Source organism: Fopius arisanus, unplaced genomic scaffold (assembly GCF_000806365.1).
Source record: "Fopius arisanus strain USDA-PBARC FA_bdor unplaced genomic scaffold, ASM80636v1 scaffold00070, whole genome shotgun sequence".
In the NCBI taxonomy this organism is placed as follows: Eukaryota; Metazoa; Arthropoda; class Insecta; order Hymenoptera; family Braconidae; genus Fopius; species Fopius arisanus.
Genome location: NW_011887809.1, coordinates 278,122 through 299,384, shown reverse-complemented (window position 1 = coordinate 299,384; position 21,263 = coordinate 278,122). Strand labels below are relative to the sequence as shown.

Below are 21,263 nucleotides of genomic sequence, written 5' to 3'. Positions count from 1 at the left end.
TTATTACCACTAAAAGTGTAATTAGTCAACAAATGTCGGTCTGATGTAGTTTATTATCCGATAAATCTTCGGACCGGAGGAAAATATTTCTTTTAGAAAAATCTGTTGCTCCAGTCCTGAGGAATTCCTCGCAGCCGCAACAATGGCGTCTCCGACGCTCGTCTGCCTGTTTTGGCTATTCACTCGAGCACTTGGTAATGACAATTAATTAATTAATTTTTTTTTTTTTAATCTTCCACGGGGAGAAGACCTCGAGGGTTTTCCGCATTTTTCAGAGGGTTTTATCGTGATCTACGCGGGGAAATCAAGAGAAATCAGTCATTGGTTGAGGAAAAAATTTCATAAAAAAAAAAAATAATTCAATAAAAATAATCGTAAATTAAATTAAAAAATCAAAAATTCAAACAATTCAAATATAGAAATGAAGATATATCTATAGCGACATTAGTCTCAACAAAATGTCTGCCGTGTCACTAGGTTCCCACCCGGTGATGACGCACACCTCGATGGACGTGGGTAACATAATCTCCATAATCATCCCCGAGAGTCCCGACACGACAATAAACATCGACCAACTGACGACGGATTTTCGTCGTCAACTGGAACGAATCCACAAACAGAGTCGGGTCAACAAGTTTGAGCACGGCTTGGTGACCTTGAAGAATGTCCTACCAGAGATGTCACGAGAGGAGAAGAAAAAATCGATTCCCCTCATCCGAAAGGTTTTGGAAACACGTCAGAAGGCCCCGAGGAACTCGACGAAGGAATCGTCGCGGAAAAAGATTCAAAAGGGTAAGAACTCTCGCCCCAAGGGCACCACCAAGGGCAAACCAAAGCCAACGCGCAGTTCCAAGGTCAAATCAAGATCAAGGTCAACGAAAAGACCACCAAAGGAGCGAAAACCGGTGAAGAAACCAGAGGCTTACGTCGTGGAAGATGTTGACGAGTCGTCGACCCCTGGAGGAAGCATTAATGATCATTTCGAGAGGCAGTGGTTCAAGGACGATTACTCCACGGATGAGCCTCGGAGTGGATCGATAGGAAATCAGGGTGGTGGAGGATCTGATGATCATTCAACGGATTTCTATAGGGGTGAGGACCCCCCGAGGCAGTCGTGGGAGAGAGACATTAATCGGACAAATCGACGTGCCTCGCAGGTCCCCTGTTCCGGAGGGGTGGAGGAACCTCAAGGACAAAAGGACTCTCGGGGATTTGACAGTGGGCCGAAGAGTGATTGTGAGAGGGGATTCGACGCTGATGGCATGCCCATTAGCTGCTACAATGGAAATGACGAATCGGTTAATGGGAGGACGGTTAATTATCCCGCGGATATTCATTACTCCCGGCATGACGACGAACTCAAGGAGCTCGAGAGAATTCTGGAGAACCCCCAGGAATCCCTGCAGATGGTCAACTTGAGCCGAAGGGCGGATCCTCCAGGAAGGGGTTCACAGGGGGACCCTGGGACTCGGGAACACAAGGGATTTTACGCGAGACGGAATTACGTCGCGGAGGAACAGGAACCGGTTCCGTACTCCAGGGATCTGGATGTCATTGCCAAGGTTGGAAGACAGCTCGGGGATTTTGGGAACAAGAATTTTGAAATTAGGATTCAGAGGGCGGTGGATAATCATCTGGTTGGAAGAGGTGGAATTAAGTCAGGGGGTCGCGGGGGGCGTCAGAAAATTAACCAGAAGAGGTCCTGGAAAGCGTGATATATTTGTCCTTGAGGGATCCTTGAATTGGTTAGGAAGAGACCGACGAGTCATGGTCGGAAAAAAAATTATTTCTAATTCAATTTATTTGACAAACAAAAATCGGCGTCAGCTGAGAATTTTTATCGAATTAAAATAAGTTGATAATTGTTTTAATTGAAATAATAACTTTATGCTGTTTTCCTTGGTATTATTTTTTTGATCCCTGCTTGGTGGATTCTTCTTTAATTTCTCAAGTCCTCCACCATCTGGAAACGGAAAGACAGGACGAAAGATGAAGCAGAAAAAAAATACATTCATTTGGAAATTCATTATTCCATCAGACGCCACTTCATTGCGTCGATGGCTTACGTTCTTGCTACAAATGTAATGGATATAATTTCTACTCGTAATTATCATCAGGAAAATCTCTCGGGGGTCTCAATGCTCTTTCCATCCCCATGTACCGACGGCGCGCCTGTCCATATGGATTGTCATACTGATCTTGGGGATTCCCCACTTTCTGTGGATAATTCTTCACTGAAAAATAAGAATAATTTTTCTGACAAAACCCTTAAACATTCACTTCAACAATCAAGCACTAATAACTAAGAATTCCCTTCAAACAAAAAGCATTTTAATAAAATAAAATTAATTGTTTACAATAAAAAAAAATATTGCATTTATCAATTGAATTTAATTGAAGAAGAAAACACTAAAATAATGATTTGCAATAAAATAGTACGTAAATGTGATTTTTCTCTTCAATAAAAATTCGCGTACGTCAATTACCGGATTTTTTTCACGATTTATTTTCTAATTTTACGATTAAATAAGATAACAATTTAAAAACGGGAAAAACTCACGCATTGCTCTAACCGCACTCTGCACCCTGCCAACAGCCCCCGTCACACGCCTCAACATATAATGGCTCCTCATGAACTGTCTCTTGACCAAATTCCTGACGTTATCAGTGGCATTCTTATCATTAGAATGAAGAATGGCATTCTTATAATGACTGGTAGCAAGTGCAGCAGAGACAGCGAGAAATTTGTCATTCATCTGGGTGACGATGGCCTCCCTAGTGATCACCATCTCATCCCTGACAGTTAGCCTCATGATCTGAAAATCAGCCCTGAGTTCGTCGATACGCCTGGCTAGGTCTCCAACTTTCTCACAGTACTTGTCATCATGTTTGGTATCAGTGGTGGGTGATGCACTGATGGGTGGTACAAGATCGTCGTAATAAGGATGATCATCATCATGATCGTGATCCTGATCGTGAGTGTGATCGTGATCGTCATCATGACCGTGATCATGATCATGATCGGTGATCGGTGGCACGACGATGTACTCTGGAGGACAGGGACAAGCACATAGACACTTGCAGTTGAGTTTTTTCGGACGCTTCAGATGATAAATCCCTGTCCACCACTGTCTCGAAGCAGTCGTTGGTAATTCAATGGGCAAAATTGGACAGGTGCAGGCGCAGGGACAGGAGCAGGCGCAATGGCCCTCGAGACCTGTAGCTTTGAGAACGGTGATAGGTTCAAGGAGTGTCGGTGGTTCCGGGACATCAGCAGGTGTTGGCGCAATAATTGACGGTCTCGTGGAACTATCCGAAATCACTGTTGGAGACTGCTGCACCGTTGGCTCTCCGTTTCCCTCAGTAATCCCCTCCGAAGATTGATTTGAAATCCCTGTTATCCCGTCTGTCATCTCATCTGCACTCTCCTCTGGCATCAATCCTGGAATCCCTGTGATATCCGTGACACTAGGAACGAGCTGATACGGTGGATCAGGAACTGATGGCAGCGTTGGCCTCGGAGTCGGTGGCAATCCCTCCAGCTCAATAATCTCCGGTGGAACATGCGTACCAGGAAATGCATGAGGATGCTCAGTCGTTCCCTCACCAAATCCCCAACTGTCTGTGGGAAAAATCGTAGATTCGGTATGAAACCACGGCTCCAACCATGAGTCAATGGGCGCAGGGGGTGCGGGTCTCGGCGTGCCAATCGGCTCATCATACCATCCTTCAGATGTATTTTGAAACTTGGGCATAATACCCATCAGTTCCAGTGATTCCATGAACAATTGCTTCAGATTTATCAATTCGTCATCGGGAATTAACGCAAGACCCGAAAATCCTCCCATGAGTCCCGTGTAATCTGGCAATCCTCGTGGCAAATTCATGAGCTTTCCTACACCGATTGCCCCGCCGAGTCCCACAACTGGATTCTGATCTAGGAGTTTTTGATAGATTGCCTGGAACCTGTTAACGACCGACCAGTACTCAAATAACTGGGCTAGATTCAGGGGTGGAACGAATTTGGAGGTGATTTTACCCGAATGTATTCTGTTGGGACCGTAATGTTGGGGATGAACCGATATTGAAGGATTTTTTATACCGTGTGGAGACGTTGATCCACAGGTTGACGAGATATCGCTCTTCAGGTCAGACATCTGCTGCATCAACCTCAGGATATCGTTGATTATCCGCTCGTGGACGACTTTGTTGTCCGCGTTGAGTCCTGCAAGTGCCATCTCAATTTTTTGCTCCAAACGGGAGATCCCGTTGTCCGATCTAGTGATTGCTTCATTTATTCTCGATTTGATCTGCTCCTGGGAGAGGGTTAAATCGTGCAGCTTTGAGTTGGAGGTGTTGAGCTGGTGCTCGATCATCGGCCAGTGGTTGGGGGTTGATATCAGAGCGGATGTGGTTGTCGCCTGATTGTAAATCGGTTGATCTTCTGGTGGTGGTGCTTCTGTGGCGTTAGCGATCATTTCTATCAGTCTTCGGAGATCTCTTCGGATTGCTCGGTAATCGTTTCGGAGGCTTATGTAGTACTTCCCCAGGGCTACCAGTCCACCTGACACTATTTTTGTTCCATTGGTTACTCGTTGTAGCATCGTTTGATCTCGTATCTCCAAGTTTTGAGACAATTTCGTCAAGTTCATCGGTAGGTACATCGTTTGGAACTTTATCAGGGCTATCTCCGTGCGGATATCTTTGATCTCGTTCAGGCAGGTATATGCGTATGACTTCATCTCCCCGAGAGATCGACTCGTTGAGGTTATTCCATCGGATACACCTGGGAAGTAACGCAACAAGGTTTTTACGTCTGTGTTCACCTCTTTTATTAGTTGATTTTTCTCAGTGAGAAAAAAACGGTGGGCTCTTGTCGGTGGAGTGATCGAAGATGATGCTGAACAGAGAAGTGAAAAGGGGAGTTAAGGATTAGATCATGATTTTTCAATTGTCGATTTTTTTTTTCATTCATTATTGCGATAGCTCGATCGGTGGAATTGTTTTTCGGGTTTTTGGTACGAAAATTTTGAGTTTTCGCCGCGATGGGGGGGAGAACATAATTAATCATTTAATTTTAACACTTCATTATTTTATTGTGAAATAGTGAACGTTCACTCTTGAATTGAATTTTCTTTGGAATTAAATGAATTTAAATTCTCAATGAAAATGGAAAAACTCATTGTTTCGGAATTAGTCGAGTAAGAAAAAATTGAAGAAAAGAATGAAGAGCCTTTTAAATAAATTTTTCTACAAAACAATCGATAGGATTATTTGTTAAATTGACCGATAATAAATTGAGGGCATTGCAACGCGAATTTCCCGTCCAAAAATTCAATGAAAATGTCATACCATCTTTTTCGTATTCAGGTGAATTTCTAGGCTGCGAGTTGAATATCCCGAAGAGATTGAAAAATAATAGATACCAGAAATACGGATGTCGCGAAAAAATCATCATTTCCTTCTTTGAATTACACTGACGACGACTGACTAATGAAATTCATGGATATTCCTTATGACCAGTACTTTCAATGGAAATCGGTAATACCAGAAGCGTACGTAACACAATCTCAACGCATACTGACACTTTCAATTTGAAAAATCAAATTAAATACCGCAAATTAAATTCCATTGTCGCACCTAGCGCAATGACGTTTTTATATTTCGATAAATCACTAAGTCTTTGTGGTCTTTTTATCCTGGGATTTTTATGGGACTTCGCCGACGTTTTCCGGTGGAGCAATTTTTTTTTTCGGATTTCAGAACTCACTGGAATATCATATAAGGAATCGGTAATGAGCATAATTTAATTTCAGATCGTAATTAATTTATCGATCGTTATCATAAAATATATCGTTATCATAAAATATAAAAAATATCATAAATAGCGAAAAACCGGGGGTTTTTTCACTCGGGAATTCCTGTTTATACTTGTGATAATACTATGACTTGATTTTCGGTCATGAAATCATTTTTTCATCATTTCTGTTACAACCGAATTTACCTAGACCTTCAATCGGAATTATCGCATTTATTTAATCGAATCCAACACGTGACAGGCCGTTAGCAATGAGTAATCGATTCTTTTCAAGCTGTCGTGATATGTTCCACTTATCAATTCTTCGCAACGCAATTATTCCCGATTTTTCTTTCCTCACATACTGAAATAAAATTCCACAGAATCTCCACGCTGAGAAATAAATGATAAATAATTACTATATTACACAAATTGCAATGATAATTATCAATTATATGATAATTATTATATTTCGAAATAACAATTAATTTATTTGATTGAATCGAGAAAACATTGAATTTGTCAAGTGAATTTATGCCAGAGAAATAAACCAATGGAGTGGAAAAAATTATTGAAATTGGATATATAGTTTCAAGAATATTATGAGAATATTCTGCACCCCTTTGGATCCTCCCCGGGTGCAATGACACCTCCACCCTTCGGTGAAAAAAAAAATTCGTTGTCAATTCTGTCGGACGCGTGCGCAGAATTTCCCCGCGGTATGCAGCAAAATCATTATTGATCCCATGGCTCAGGTGTTACCCACCAAAGGCAAAATTCTCAATCTCCACATGGCGCAATCGCAATATTCTGTACCCACAGTAGCAACTGTTCAAAGAGTCAAACTGATAGTGATCCGCAGGGACAGTGCAGTGAGTGAACTCCTCGTCGGCCTGATCTCCCCTAACGTGGGTGCCAAAAAGACGAAACAATCCGGAAATCATTAATTAACATTAAAATTATCAATCAAAGATAACTGAAAAAAATTCGATTATTTGAATAATCCCGATCCCCTGCTAATTCACATCAATCTGTCATTCTTATTATCTCACTTGAGAGAATCTCATTTATTTACACACTACTGTTCTTATCGATAATAACTTTCGCATGACGTCTTGACCCGAATTAATTATTCAGAGTTGACTTATTTATCAGCAATGCAGGAGTCCTGAAAAACGCGATCGATTAATGTGATACAATAACAAATTACTGACGGATTTATTGAATCAGATGATTTTTATTTCTGTTTATCAATTATCGTGTTGATTATAATTGCAATTGTAATCGATACGATTGTTGAGGAGACAGGGAATAGTGGTTGTTAAAAATATGAAGAGGGGGTGGTTTTTTAGATGATCATTCGCTTGTAATCGAATTATTCCAGAGGTGTTGAGTGACTTCTCGGATTGCTTTGAGGGACTTCCCCGGAATTAATAAACATGAAGTACTTGGGGATAGGCTCGAGTGGCTGAAATGTCTCGGCCGGAATTTCTCCAGTCATCGGAGGATTTTAATTCCCCTGGACACTGGACATGTGCTACCTGCTAATTTATCCGGCCTTTCTCCTGGATTATTCAGAATATTGTGATTGACGAGGGTTTTCATGAGGAACCTGTTGTCTGGATAATTGTTTATTTAATAAGGTAATTCCGAGTGTTGTGCAATGGTCAAGCCAGAAAAGTGCCCCTGGGTCAAGCTGATTGGGGTAGGTCAGGTGATCTAGATGAATTTTCAACATTTTCTTCGGTTTCTTTTTTATTAAGGAATCCCATCCACCATTTTTAACACTTTTTTTTACTCACTCTGTCATATTTACATTTTTTTTTCTCAAATTAGTCAAGAAATATTTTGAATTTTATTTTGAATTCGTCTGAATGATTAATAATAAATTAATAATGGATATTCAATTAATTATAATCAGAATTTTCAATTCAATTTGCAATTACTTCGGAAAATTGTGGAAATTCCTATGAATTTCCTCGTTTTTTATTATTTCTCAGGGAATTTTGAAAATTTTTGGAAACATTGAAATCCCGAAATTTTTGGCTATTTTCCGTTATTCTCCATTTGTCTGGTATATTACTGGGGTAACAATTACAATTGATTGATTTAATTGGGGCAATTCCCTCCGTCTAATTTTAGGCATTTATGTAATGAAGCCTTCATTATGATTATTATGCCAGCATTTGAGTGATTCGCTGCGTTAAAAATTCCACTTGACAGTGAATGACATACCATTGACCCAGATCGGGAAAATGGCGAGGGTTGGGGGAATACAAGTCCTTAGAAACAATACCCTAGCTCTGACAGGGAATTAATGAATTATTCCTGATGAATTTCGTTTCTTTTTGAATTTTTTTTTATCTGAAAATATTTATCTCTCGAATCATGTGATGACACAATTGTTTCAGGATCCACCCGAGACGATCAAATTTATATTTGGTCGAGTCCACGTGACAGGGGGTGTATGTCAACTTCTGTTGTGGGTCAACATGAAGGGTTGAAGGTGCGAGAATCGTTTGATGACATCTTGTAGGTGAATCCATCATGGGAGCCGATTACATGATAACAGGTGGGCATTTACGGTTTGTGATTTATTATTTCTCCCACTGAATTCATTACTGCTGGGTCATTAATCAGAGAATGAAATCCCTCTCTTTGAAAGAGAAGAGAAATAGCAATTAATTCTACAATAATAATAATATTAATAAATAATTGAATGGATTGAATTTTATTTTCGTCGATAATTCATGAAATTTTTGAACAATCGAGTGAATAGCAGATTTAGAATAAAAATTCTGTGTAATAATAATATATATTTAGAAAATAGATTCATGAATCGAAAAATGTAGTGGGTAGAAATATATTATTTGCAAATGTTAATAATAATTTGGAGAAAAGGGCGAGCTCTCGAGGGGGAAACCCCACCGAATGGTGAGTCGTTAGAGAAATCGAAACGATGAAAAATTTCTTCCATCATTCGAACGAAATTGTTACATCCACATGATTTCTGTAGTTACATTAGACGATTAGAGTAGATAAAATTCCTATGAGTTGACAAATCAACAGATCCAAAATGATGTGAATCGTAAACGAAATCCTTCTGAAGTGAAATCACATATTTTTCAGTGGCAATTTTACTAGCGGTTGCCAACGTCTGTCATGCCGAGTGTCAAAGTGAGTTGTCACTATAAATATCTGTGTTACGAGATTCATTCCGTGAGAGTTTTCCACATTTTTCTATTTTACACCGGTTTAAAAATTTACCCAATGATTTTTATTGTACTTTCACGACAGCGAGATCAGTCTACTGCTACGAGTGCGACTCGTGGACTGATTTAAGGTGCAAAGACCCTTTTAATTATACGGCACTTCCTAGGGATCAGCCCCCTCTCATGACCTGCAATGGCTGCTGCGTCAAAATGGTCAGAAATCAGAGATCACGTGAGTTTTTAAATTCAATTCAACCGATTTATCATTGTTTAACATAAAAAAATCATTATTCTATTAAAAAATCCTCAAATTTCCCCAAACAATAATTAAAAAATCTGCTCCCAATCGTATTCTCTCATCACGTGGGAGATTGGGAGATTGTTTATTAAAAAAAAATAAATGAATCATATTAATAAAATGCTAATTAAATTTTGGATAAATGAAATAACAAAATGGAAATTCTTGAAATTGTTGATAAGTGAATAAATATAAATAATTTGAGAAAAAATAATAATATGTTACAGCCTACGAGAGTGTCCGGAGAACTTGCACATCCCAACTGCAAATAAACTTATTTATGGTCGACCACGTGTGCATGATGGAAAGTACCGGCACTGGTCACATGTGCTTCTGTGAGGAAGATATGTGCAATCGGGTATCCCAATCCACGTGTTCCAATGCCCCACTTCTGCTCATCCTATCAACAATCCTAATTATCAATTCAATCCTGAAGAGTCCAGGCTTGCTTAGTAGGTCACTGTGATTATCACCGTTTGTCAACCACACTTGATCGTTTGTACATTTTTATTTTCCCGTAGAGATCCCGATAGATTCTAGACCCGCTGGTCACACCTCGTCCTCAGGAATAATCACCGAATTTTTTTTCACCTTCAAAGGGGGGAATATTTCTTGAGATAATATCCATTGCAATTTAATTGCAATCGAGAGACGATTGTGGCCAGCATCCGGGGATAATTATTCGTCAATAATTGCTTTTGAAATGATCGGGATGAAATCAGAGGAGGAGACTCCAGTGTTTAGTCACTCTGATGTTCAAATAATTGAGAGAACAATAATTAATAATGTATGGGACCCTGGGACAGTCCGGGACAAGCAGCATCCTTCATCAATGATTTTATGATAATTAAGAAAATTTTATGCAATTAGACAAGTGATTACGAGGGCATGGGCGTTAATGATTTCACTGCTATCACGTGTTTTAGTGAGAGGTGTAGTTTGAATTTATTGCACTGTTCGAAAATTACTGAGTATAATAACTAATTATTTTTTTAACTCAACTGATTGATTAATTTATATTTCCGTGCTGAGAGGCAGTTGAGGTTTTGAGAAAAAAATTATTGCTGAAGCCTAGATTTTATTCAATCAAATGAAAAATTTCTAACAGTGCACATGTTTGAGATTAGATTTATCCTAAATTACTCGCATTCCTAGATATTTTCCAATGTGGATTTCTCACGAACGAGAAATTATTGAGTGTTAGATGCTTGAGGGCATCATCACAGTGTGTTTTAGTGGCATGCCCACCACTTGTTTTTTTATTTCGATATGAGAATCGACAACTGGAAGCTGATTTGTCCTCTGATATTGGAATAATTATTCAGTTTCTGTGAAACAAATTTTAGATAAATTTTAAACGTCATTCATTGAACTGCTTCTAGTTGAAGAGTCTCGGCATCATAACGAGTAGATAGATAATTAATTAGGTAGAAATTTATGATTGTGAAGATGCTTCAATATCCGAGGGGTTCTTGCATTTCAGTTGGGGAGAGACGGATGAATGAACAACATCTTCTCAAATATTCAATACCACTCAATTGAACTCACGAATTATCGATAATCATTAATCACACTCTCCCCTCCCTGAATGTCAATGTTTTTATCAATACTTGTTATCGATTTCTGTTCATTTAGATCCATTACCTCTACCGTTCATTCACGCTTATGTTTTAGTTCATGCTTAATAATTGACGTGTTGAAGTTATTTCACGTGATTTTTTCTCGATCGCCGAGGGATTATTTAAAAAATCGATTTCGCTGGTGGAGAATAAAATTGGGGATGAATTACTGAATTAAAATAATCATCCGAATTTATTGAATTCTTGATATTGGAAAATCATTTGGTGGAGTTATCGGTAATTGTTACCCAATTTTTTTCTCTGTGCATGTTATTTTAAATATTTGCATTCACCCAATGAGGCTGACCTTCGAACGTATACGAGTTGGACTTGTGGAGCTTCCAGATGGTGAAGACTGATGGTAAATTGATAGAAGATTGATCGAATTGTTCCGAGTTCAGGTCTCACAGCACCGGCACTGCACGGTTGCATGATATTTTAATAACAATTTCCGTTTCGGTTTATTATTCTTCCAATCTCCAGCTGCTCGTTCCGATCTCACGTGACAAATATAAATAATACAAATAATCCAAGGTCCCGAATTATTCCATGGGGTCTAGTAATCCATGACATTGACGTATCATTACAATTGATAAAAATCATAATTACCGTGAATATGATTATTTCACTCAATCATCGTGGATTGGAATGAGTTGCTGCAACCCCACCTTCCACCCTGACGAAAAATAATTTAAGAAAATCGAAGATAATGCACCGTGGGCCTTCAGCTCCTGTCCTCCAAGCACCCAACGACATGCAGGATACCAATGGCTGATGATGATCTGGATGATGCTGGAGGCTCGAGCTGAACGCGCACATCCTCACAGAAAGGCTTTTTTTTACAAAGAGCCTTTTGCCAAACAAACTTCGCGCCACCCGGTTCATTAAAAAAAAATAAACCCGCCGAGGTTCTTTTGGCAAGCCATGCGGCTCATGTCGTGTCATTTATTCATTTTTGCACGCGCGTCTGCGAGGCCATTTTCCAATTTACCCAATTATTCCCACAATTATCACCAAACATTCACCCATTTTCATTGAATTATTTATTTTTATTGAGACAGTGAATATTGTGAGGATTCAACTTGAAATATCCGGAAACACCACGCGTGACGCAAGTGCCTTAGTCTCGATAGTTAAATTCGCGTGGATCGATTCGTTGGATTTTTAGATTATAAAATAAGTTTGACACTTAAAAAACGACAACTTCTGCTGAATAGGTTGATTATCACCAAGATAATTCAATTGGCACCTGTGAATGTTTAAATATTTTCATTTACATTTTAAAATCTTCGGATTTTTCTGCACGCACTTGTCCGGCAGAGGCGATTCCTTTTTGCAGTGAATTTTATATCTTCTTTAACGTTTCTTATTTAAAATAAAAATAATGTGGTATTTGTTTGATTGGTGATCTGGCCTCGCAGTCGAATTCCACGTGCCATGTGAGGTAGAGAAATAAAAATGGATAAAAAAAAAATTAATTGTCGTGAGACATCTCCTTGGGTGTTGGCAGCCGAGCAAGAGCGCTTTTTATATGAAAATCTATACATATTTAATATATTCTATATTAATGAGATTGACGATAATGTGAAAGCGAGGTAATTGATTCCGCATTATGTAAACAATGACATGTTTTTTACCTTTCAATCTCTCAATGTATATCATTATATGATCTATGTTGCACCCACATTGAGTGTCGAGACGTTGGACGCTGCACATCTCCCCCTATCCATCGTTTTATGCTGTAATTATTTTGTAAAAAGCGATTAATGTCGTTGTTGCAGCATCCAGACGGTATCACCGTGCACATCGACCGGTAATTCACTATTTCGAATCGTTAATTGCTTTTATTTTTATCAACAAATCGATGAAGAAAATAATCTCTATTTTATTATCGAACAAAAAATGCTAAATGTCTAATTTATTTTGACTGACTTTTGAATTTTTTATCTCAGAATTTATCAATTGGAGTGAAGGGAGAGAGTTTTTATTCTTTGTGGATTTTTTACGGTTGACATCTCGCCCGGGAATTACGAAAATTTTTTGGTTTTTTTTATTGAATTTTAATTTTTACGTGGCCTTTTGTGGAAATTCATTTGAAATTATTGGAACGGTGGGATCATGTCGACATGCACGGATTATTTCTTAGATTTTGCTCTTGAGATGTCGCGTAGATAAATTACGCCCGATTCTCGTGAATTTTAACAATAAATTCAGATTGTTATTAATTATTCATGGAGAGAATTTCACACCGCCGAGTCACTGTTGAAGAATTTTATCTGAATTCTCCAGAGTTCTCAAGATATTTCAATCAAATTCCAGTAATTAATTCAGCGATTTCTTCAACAGTCGAATTTATGATCATTTCTAGCTACACTTGCTACAATTTTATGATCAACTGCGATCACCGCAGATTGATATCCAATTACGATTGATATTAACTCATAATTATTGAAGAATGATATACGACGTTGTTATGAATGTTAAAGATTATTTATAATGGGTAATTAGGTTACCGAAATGATGTTAACACGTACGAGTGGAATGAAAAATACTGTATTAATCGCGGAACAATGAAATATCATAGTTGTACGTAAAATTGTGCTCACGTTCACGCGATTTAATTAACATTTGGGGATATCATTAGGATAGAAATCAAAGAGGAGTGCGAGCAAAAGAGAGGGATAACTGAATGATTTGTGATAAAGAGGAAAGATTAATTGTAGAAATCATGTCATATCATCGATCACATTAAAATCTAAGTCTCCAACTGATATTTGTACTTTATTGATCGTCTGAACATTAAAAACCATCATTTCAAATAGTTTAAGGAATTTTTTTTTTATTTATCCTTCGACATCGATGCGTTCAAGAGACAATTTTTAATCACTGGCTTTTCCTTATCGTTTAATTGCATTCTCTTTTCTAATACTAATTTTTTCCCTTGTCTTTGACTTTTTTTTGGCATTCGTCAGATATTTTTCTAGTGATCTTTGATGTGTCCGCATTTGGCGCAGACATTACCGATGACTCCACGAATCTCATTATCAGAATGAGACAAATTGCTGACACTCGTTGCTGTTAAATTGCTAATTCCCCCGATTGTCTCACTCTTTGGGAATCCTTTATCCAGAATAAACTCATCATTACTGACAACTCCGTTGACTCCTCGCACCAGTGTCATCCTGTTATCGACTAATGGGGTATCATCAACTGAGAGCTCCGAGCCTGATATCGATGATGAATTATCGTAAGAGCCTGGATTTTTCGAATGATATTTTCACTGTTTCCTCCATTTTTCTATACTGAAGCTACTGATAGAGCTACAGAATTTCTCACTAACGAGCTTTCTAATCTATCTTGGCAGGGAATTGTTTGCAAATCAACTAGATACTGGAGAAAATAATTATCTGGGAGGATTCAAGTTACATTACTGTTGAGCCTCACCGTCTATGGTAATACTGGATTTATCGATGCTGAGGGTCGACTCGGACTTTCCATTTGCATCTTCATCTTCAATTAGTGGAGAATTCTTTGTCGGTTCTGCGTAATGACGTCCACACGATGCATATCCCTGAAAATAAATTCCCATGACTTCACTCTCACCCCAATATTATTTAATCCAATAAACTATTTTTCTTTCATTAACATTTTCCATTCAGATTAACTACTTGATTGATTATATTCGTACTTGAACGAGATCCATCCGAGAGTCCAAGGAAAATTGCTTGCCAGACATTAAAATCCCTCTGATACGTCGCCTCATCGCTGAAACATATCGATAATTATCAATAATTAATTTCAAATTCCGAAGGAAATAATTGGGTTGAATTTTTGTGCTCACCCGGACTGTCACTAGGTTCGAGTCGCAATTGTCCGAATGTTTTCATGCAATCGTTGAAAACATCAGCTGTATCATAAATAGCGGCAAAACTTCCGTTGACGATTTTGGGAGACATCGGGGAATTAGCGAGGAGAAGACTAGATCCGAAATTTTCATTTTTCTGACGAGTCTCTGTTATGTAATTATTATTTAATTATTCGTGGGTGATTAACAGAATCAAGGGAAGAAAGGAATCAGGTCTACCTGCTAAAGAGACTTTCACCCTGACAGGTGATCCACTGGTTGACGCCAGGATTTCACTGGCTGTTGTTTTTATTTCTCCCCAGTCTCGAAGGATATCTTCATTTGTAGTGCTTCAGAAATTGAACGAATGAATGAATTCAATGAATTAAATGAATGGGAATTAATTCGAATATATAATACTGAGATTGGAGAGACAATTGGAGAAAATTGTGTAGTGCTCAATTAATCATTTTACTGACAAGTGAATAATTAATTCTATTGAGAATTGACAGAGTAGAATGATTTTTCAGTTTTGAAGCGACACGTTGGACTCTGGTTTAATGAAAATTGATGATTAATTGAGGGGACTCACTTCGTAGATGTGACAGTGAATCTGATAACGTATTTTCCATGAAGAGCTGCAGGAACGCAATGCACCTTTCCTCTGGTGTTCATCTTCTTCAGTAACTTCTCAGTTAACGAATTCTCTCCACGGAGTCGAAACACCACCATCCCCAGGTGTCTCTTGGCAGGAATTTCGAATCGAGAGTCACCGATAACGAGGGCTTCGAATTTCTGGGCTAAACGAACTCCCTGGAATACCCCCAAAAAAATCGATTCCCAAATTCTCAATCACCCGGTGAGCGAAAAATTAATAATTTTAATTAACAAAATTAATTACCTCACGGATATGCTTCTGCAGTCCAGTGATTCCGTAATTTCTGATTACGAACCAGAGCTTGAGGGCTCTGAATCTCTTGGACAATGGAATTTGCCAGTGCTGGATGAAAATTATTCATGAATATATTATTAAAAAAAAAATACGCAGAGGATTATCACGAAAATTATTTTTATTGGATGATAGACGAAGTAAATAAAATAAATTGAATGAAAAATTCAGTATCTCTCGGCGTTTGTCGGAATAAATGATTATTCATTAATGAAAAATATTGAAATTTGAAATAAAGGGGCTCACCATGTAGTCAATGGCAAGACCTGGAATTAAAATTGCAATTGATGAATAAAATTCTCGCAGTTAGAAATAATTTCGATGGTTTACCCGAATTTTCGTGCTTGAGATAGAGAGGATCAACATTGAAAGTCCGATGGAGTGCCTGACTGCTCTTCACCCTGGAAATAATAATCCCTCATCTTTAAAGACGATTCAGAAACCGTTGGAATAATTCCGGAAATTGTGAGGAGACAAAAAGACATAACGGCGCATTGGCATCCGCCCGAATCGAGTTTTATGGGTTGTCAGAAAATTTGAAGAGAGATCTTGCGGCTTCTGGGAGATATTGAGATGTAACAATGAGATTTTACCACATGGCTGTGCAGTCGAAGTGTACCATCAGCCATTTGCTTGGATTGAAGGCCAGGGAATCCGCGTACTCGACACCGCGTAACCAACCGCGAAATTCGGGACAGACAAAAGCACTACCTGCATATGCTGCATCGATGTGTAACCATAGGCAATTCCGTTCACCTGGTGATGGAGAAAATGGTACAGTCATTCAAGAGGTTAATGTCTCCATCGGTCAACCAAAAATTACAATGTGTTAGGATCTTTCGGAAGTTTAACCGAACAATTGTAAAATTCTCATTCAACAACCGATACAACTAATTTTCAACAATTATTTATTATTATTAATTATTTATTATATCTTCTATTTAATTTTATCAAGATAAAAGGAACGGGGTAAATCAGTTTTTAATTATTGATATGAAATCCAGTTTTATTAGATACTCACAAATCGGTCCGATTTCTTCAAGATTATCGAAGGAGCAGGCGCCTGTCGTTCCCAGGGTTGCGCATACCTATGAGACGAACAAAAATCGTCAATTACTCGGAGAGTTTCAGTGAAACGAATGCCAGGATTGTCTCTATTTTTTCAGGACTTGGGGAAGATTATTTTGAGTCCCTGTGGGACTCATTACCGACCTCTCAACATTCCCTATTACACTAATTGTGGAGAATTGGTACTCCGATGCTTGAGAGTAAGAAGCTTGTCTGCCCACCTCTTATCACCAATTAATTGTCTGCTATTGCAAACAATGCGTAATTATTTTTTTCAATACTTTTACGAGTATCTCATGTACATCGGGTACTGTATTTTCTATTCTTAAGACCTTTAATATCAATTAATACAAATTTCAATAATTGCACGAACGACATCAATTGCTCTATTTATTCTAATAAATTATTAATTATTATTAAAATCAATTTTTCATTGCATTGGAATTTCGAGAATTCCAAGTTGAATTATTACTTGAAATAAAATATCCGAAAAAATGGAATTGAGAAAAAATTTAATGAGTGAATATAGAATTATGTGAAGTGGTGGAAAATTGGGACTCACGAAAAAAGGGACAAGACCGGCTTTTCGATCCTTGTCTAGGGCCTCTATCAGGACATCTCCCCTCATACTGAGTTCGTCATCAGCCTCGATGTACCTCATCTGCACCAATCCAATGAGTCCAGCTTTCTCAACACTCGAGTGCGCCTGAAATAATTCCATCAATACCGAATATTATTTCAAAAAACTGCCATTGCGATTTCTATGAATTAATCACCTGATCCGAGCAATAAGCAACGAGTCGTGAATTTATTTCAGCCGGTGATCGATCAGGCTCACTCTCCTGAATAGCTCTGATGGCTCTGGTCCTTGCTGCCAGGAGACATACCAGTGTTGCTTCACTGGCTGTCGTCTGAATGACACCTCCACCAGATCCTCCAGGTCGATGCAAAAAATCATCAGGCAAACCGATCATTTTACCGAGCCAATTCATCACGATTGTCTCCAGCTCTGTACAGGCTGGACTCGAAGCCTGAATTCATTTCCAATTATTTCATTTCGAGAATTTATTTTTTTTTCATTAAATATCATGTACAATAAAATTTCCATTCCACTGGAAATGGAGAACAGAAAAAATTCATGATGCATCAACGAATAATTATTAATAATTCAATTTTTATTTAATGTTAAGGGCATTTTTTGCGGGGTAATTAGGCAGATAAATTAGTGGAGGGTGAAAGGAATATTTAGTGAATTACCCAGGTAAACCCCAGACAATTGATAGCATCAGCAAGCATGTCAGCAATGAGACTCGCTGGTGAATTGAGAGCTGGAAAATACGCGTGCATGTGGGGACTCTGCCAATGTGTGACACCTGGCATAATGCATCTCTCAATGTCCTCAAAAATATTCTCCCACGGTTCACCATCCACCGGTGCCGACACTGGCAGAATGTTCCTGAGATATCCAGGTGACACAGCTGGATACACTCGTCTCGATCTGATTGTCTCGAGGTAGTCCGCAATATAATCCACCATTTCCTTGCCTTTTTCAAACAATTGACAATAAAAGAATTAATCACTCCGCGAATTGAAAGAAATACAATTGAACTCCTGAAACAACCCGGAGACAATGGCCACTGGTTCAGAAGCTGAAGACTATTTCCAGAGTGATATTGGAGTCCAATAAATTTCGGTCATTTGAGAAAAGGTTTGGATAGTGGGTGAAATTCTATTGAATTGTTTATCTGGGGGATGTCATTGAATACACGACTTTATTTATTATTGTGGAGTCGAGAGAGATTGAGGGATGAAATGGGATAAATTGAAATACTGGATTTTTTGGGGGGTAAATAGTCAAATATTTATTGAATCACATCTGTTTTCAAATTGAATCGAATGGGAAAATTGTCACGGAAATCCAAATGATATGCAAATCAGGAGCGATATCTATTGTCATAAAATTGGTAACTGTCGTTGGTCCCCCTCGTTCCTTTATTGACTCACTTTTCTCCAGTCGTTTCATCCAATTGCGTAGAAATGAAGCGATAAAATCAAATAAATCCCCAAATTCAATGGGATTTTTTAGTATTAAGGGATTAAGGGAAATCGCCTACGTCTGGAATTCCTTGACGTGAATAGAGAAAAATTCTCCTACACTTTTTATATTTTTCTCTATTTCCACGACAAAACGTTAGACTTTCCTCGAACAATCTAGCGGGTCTCAGGGTTGTACGATAAATGATTCACACAGGAATGAAAAATGTGGGTAGATCGGGGGATAAATAATGTATAATTGAAATAAATGAATATATAAATAAATAGATAACGATAATAGATAGACTTACCGTGTCTGCGATATTCCTCGAGGTTCATTTTATCTGGAACAATCGTTCAGTTCGATTGAGAAAATCGATTTGGATAATAGTGGAGATAGAATTTTTCGAGCCGCTGCGATGAGAACAACGGACTTTTTCCAATTGATCTCACAGTACCCAAATTTCAAAATTTCTGTCGCACCTTTTTACACGCATGTGTCAAAAATAGTCGCGGTTTTATCCGCGTTTCAGTGATAAATCGGGTAAATTTGTGAGTGTACCTCTGAGGTGATCGTCACGAGGGCGAATGTGCGAATGAGAGTTGTGGCAAAAGGTGATGAGGGGAGGAATCGACGTGGGCCGACGCTTCATGGGCCGATGATTTTCTACGGTTTCATACATTGATCCGTTATTGTTCTTCAGAGCCCATTAGGCTAATGTCACGAGGCCTAGAACTTAATTTTTCCACTGGTCCCTTCCGGTCATCGGTTACAACTCTCGACAATTTGAGATTTATCGCCCGGGTTATCATCGAGATTGCGCGCCTTATGTGGGAAATCTAATGGGCTTCGGGGAAATGACGAACGCCCGGAAAATTCACGTCATTGATAATGACGTGTCCCAACGAATTACCGGTGGCAATATTTCCCAGGAAGACGTACAAGTGAGGGTTACGTTATCACGCGCTTATTCAGGGATTCGTTTTATTCGGGGTTTCCAATTTATCCGGATGTCATTTTCATTTTCAACGAAATTATTACGTTTTTTTTAAATTATTTCGCAAACGAGTGGTTGTGCGATAATTTTTTAATGGATATCTTGATGAGAGAATTGAATATGAGAGAATGAAGAAATTTTCCCGCAAGTTCTATTACCGATTTTCAAAAATAAATCCGTGATAAATACTCGGGAAAATTCTCAGGTAATTCAGTTGGAAAATTATTTCCCAGAAATTCGCGATTTAGTCGTGCAATTAAATATAAGAGGAATTTTAATAAATTATGTAGTGTTGTCAGCGGATTCGTATGACACGGGATCACAAACTCCGAACACCAGGGGATGTCTAACCCACCGAAATTCCGTAAAGTTACAAAATCCCGAGTCCAGTCCCTTAATCGAATTCCCCCAACACGCAACTCCACTATTCCCCACGTGAAATCCTTAATTACCCCTCAAATAAATTTCACCTCAATCTTGCGCGCGAAACCCCGCGGAATTATCGTAAAAAATGACGATTGAAATGGCCTGACATTCAAGTCTGTCTCTCGGATTATAAAAAAAAAAAAAAATGATGATGGTTCTTCGGAAAGACAGTCGATATTATTAAAAGCTCGGCCGTCCTGCACGTCCGCTTCCGACTTTTCTCATTTCCCCTTGGCTTTTCACCATTCGAACGAGAAAATTTTCCACTTGTTGCAAATTCGTTTTCAAGTAGAAAAAAGCGCGGGCGTCTGACGGAATAAAGCCCATCAATTTTACCCAACCGTATGAGAGCTTTTAATTTGAATTATGAATTTATCATGATTACTATAGAATTATGCGACTTCGGTGGCAGTAATTATTTTTTATGTCTTGGGAGGATTGCGGGGGATGGAGTTATTGGAGGAGATTTTACTCACTTTTTTGGAATGCACTTCTTCTTGAGATGATGAACTTGGATGGACTGTCTGAATGGTGGACGGTGTTGAAGGAATGATACCCACGGTGTTGTAGAGGTATGGACTTTGCTCAACAAGTGGCGGCATTTATATAGGAAACCGTAGAGATAAAATCGCGCAGGCGTCGTCCTCGAGGAGCATCCTGAAGACATTTTACGATCCTCTGGGAATCAGGGGATTTGTCTTTCGTTGTGTGCTTTTCTCTCATCTTGCGAATGCTGTGATTTAGTCGACGATAATGGAGATGTCGATTCAATCGGGGACAAATCAGTTTGTCTGTTGTTTTATTGTTTCTAATATTAGGTACTCATTCAGGGTGTTCTCCAAATCTAGGGGTTGTTCTACGTGGGGTGACGAAATCGGACGGGCTCAGCAGGGATTCTTTTAATTATGATAAGAGCTTGTGTACGCAAGAATTGTTATCATAAATCGAGGGTGCAGGTGGTTCTGGGATTTTTATCATTTCTAATTATTATTTTATTTTCATGATTATTCATAGATAT

At 38.6% G+C, this 21,263-nt stretch overlaps 4 protein-coding genes across 9 annotated transcripts; 2 read left to right on the top strand and 2 right to left on the bottom strand.

Moving 5' to 3' along the window:
* Positions 1 to 91: 91 nt before the first annotated feature.
* Positions 92 to 1,898, top strand: LOC105269474 (uncharacterized). The gene is made up of 2 exons (XM_011309765.1): positions 92 to 194; positions 478 to 1,898. Exons 1-2 carry the CDS (start codon positions 143 to 145, stop codon positions 1,713 to 1,715), a joined length of 1,290 nt encoding a protein of 429 aa, XP_011308067.1. The 5' UTR covers positions 92 to 142; the 3' UTR covers positions 1,716 to 1,898.
* LOC105269475 (uncharacterized) lies at positions 1,784 to 5,560 on the bottom strand. 5 transcript variants are annotated; one of them, XM_011309771.1, is made up of 5 exons: positions 5,353 to 5,560; positions 4,103 to 4,900; positions 2,561 to 3,622; positions 2,102 to 2,234; positions 1,784 to 1,963 (listed from the first exon to the last, which is right to left on the bottom strand). In XM_011309771.1, exons 1-5 carry the CDS (start codon positions 5,456 to 5,458, stop codon positions 1,948 to 1,950), a joined length of 2,115 nt encoding a protein of 704 aa, XP_011308073.1. In that variant the 5' UTR covers positions 5,459 to 5,560; the 3' UTR covers positions 1,784 to 1,947. The 5 variants fall into 5 exon arrangements, with proteins under 5 accessions (XP_011308073.1, XP_011308071.1, XP_011308068.1 ...); XM_011309769.1 differs by having other exon boundaries at positions 2,067 to 2,234; positions 2,561 to 4,900; XM_011309766.1 differs by having other exon boundaries at positions 2,561 to 4,900.
* Positions 5,561 to 6,620: 1,060 nt separating this feature from the next.
* qvr (protein quiver) lies at positions 6,621 to 13,747 on the top strand. The gene is made up of 6 exons (XM_011309762.1): positions 6,621 to 6,705; positions 7,182 to 7,440; positions 8,209 to 8,369; positions 8,927 to 8,974; positions 9,095 to 9,241; positions 9,535 to 13,747. Exons 3-6 carry the CDS (start codon positions 8,345 to 8,347, stop codon positions 9,771 to 9,773), a joined length of 459 nt encoding a protein of 152 aa, XP_011308064.1. The 5' UTR covers positions 6,621 to 6,705; positions 7,182 to 7,440; positions 8,209 to 8,344; the 3' UTR covers positions 9,774 to 13,747.
* Hdc (histidine decarboxylase) lies at positions 13,082 to 20,791 on the bottom strand. 2 transcript variants are annotated; one of them, XM_011309763.1, is made up of 16 exons: positions 20,722 to 20,791; positions 19,133 to 19,165; positions 18,045 to 18,331; positions 17,564 to 17,818; positions 17,350 to 17,493; positions 16,741 to 16,807; positions 16,313 to 16,475; positions 16,050 to 16,120; positions 15,966 to 15,985; positions 15,672 to 15,770; positions 15,363 to 15,583; positions 15,011 to 15,120; positions 14,768 to 14,938; positions 14,615 to 14,691; positions 14,371 to 14,497; positions 13,082 to 14,181 (listed from the first exon to the last, which is right to left on the bottom strand). In XM_011309763.1, the coding sequence occupies exons 2-16, from the start codon at positions 19,158 to 19,160 to the stop codon at positions 13,907 to 13,909; spliced, it is 2,115 nt and encodes a 704-aa protein (XP_011308065.1). In that variant the 5' UTR covers positions 19,161 to 19,165; positions 20,722 to 20,791; the 3' UTR covers positions 13,082 to 13,906. The 2 variants fall into 2 exon arrangements, with proteins under 2 accessions (XP_011308065.1, XP_011308066.1); XM_011309764.1 differs by lacking the exon at positions 20,722 to 20,791 and having other exon boundaries at positions 13,082 to 14,151; positions 19,133 to 19,404.
* Positions 20,792 to 21,263: the final 472 nt, after the last annotated feature.

What these genes read in the sequence shown, in the direction of transcription:
- LOC105269474 (XM_011309765.1), top strand. Translation starts at nt 143, where the DNA reads ATGGCGTCTCCGACGCTCGTCTGCCTGTTTTGGCTATTCACTCGAGCA. An exon ending in GCTATTCACTCGAGCACTTG is followed by an intron (nt 195 to 477) that starts GTAATGACAATT and finishes CCGTGTCACTAG; the next exon opens with GTTCCCACCCGGTGATGACG.
- LOC105269475 (XM_011309766.1), bottom strand. Translation starts at nt 5,458, where the DNA reads ATGATGATTTTTTCGCGACATCCGTATTTCTGGTATCTATTATTTTTC. An exon ending in ACCTGAATACGAAAAAGATG is followed by an intron (nt 4,901 to 5,352) that starts GTATGACATTTT and finishes TTCTCTGTTCAG; the next exon opens with CATCATCTTCGATCACTCCA. An exon ending in GAGTGCGGTTAGAGCAATGC is followed by an intron (nt 2,235 to 2,560) that starts GTGAGTTTTTCC and finishes CTTATTTTTCAG; the next exon opens with TGAAGAATTATCCACAGAAA.
- qvr (XM_011309762.1), top strand. Translation starts at nt 8,345, where the DNA reads ATGGGAGCCGATTACATGATAACAG. An exon ending in CTGTCATGCCGAGTGTCAAA is followed by an intron (nt 8,975 to 9,094) that starts GTGAGTTGTCAC and finishes CTTTCACGACAG; the next exon opens with CGAGATCAGTCTACTGCTAC. An exon ending in GGTCAGAAATCAGAGATCAC is followed by an intron (nt 9,242 to 9,534) that starts GTGAGTTTTTAA and finishes AATATGTTACAG; the next exon opens with CCTACGAGAGTGTCCGGAGA.
- Hdc (XM_011309763.1), bottom strand. Translation starts at nt 19,160, where the DNA reads ATGAACCTCGAGGAATATCGCAGACACG. An exon ending in ATTGTCTGGGGTTTACCTGG is followed by an intron (nt 17,819 to 18,044) that starts GTAATTCACTAA and finishes AAATGAATTCAG; the next exon opens with GCTTCGAGTCCAGCCTGTAC. An exon ending in GGTGAAAGTCTCTTTAGCAG is followed by an intron (nt 14,939 to 15,010) that starts GTAGACCTGATT and finishes ATTACATAACAG; the next exon opens with AGACTCGTCAGAAAAATGAA.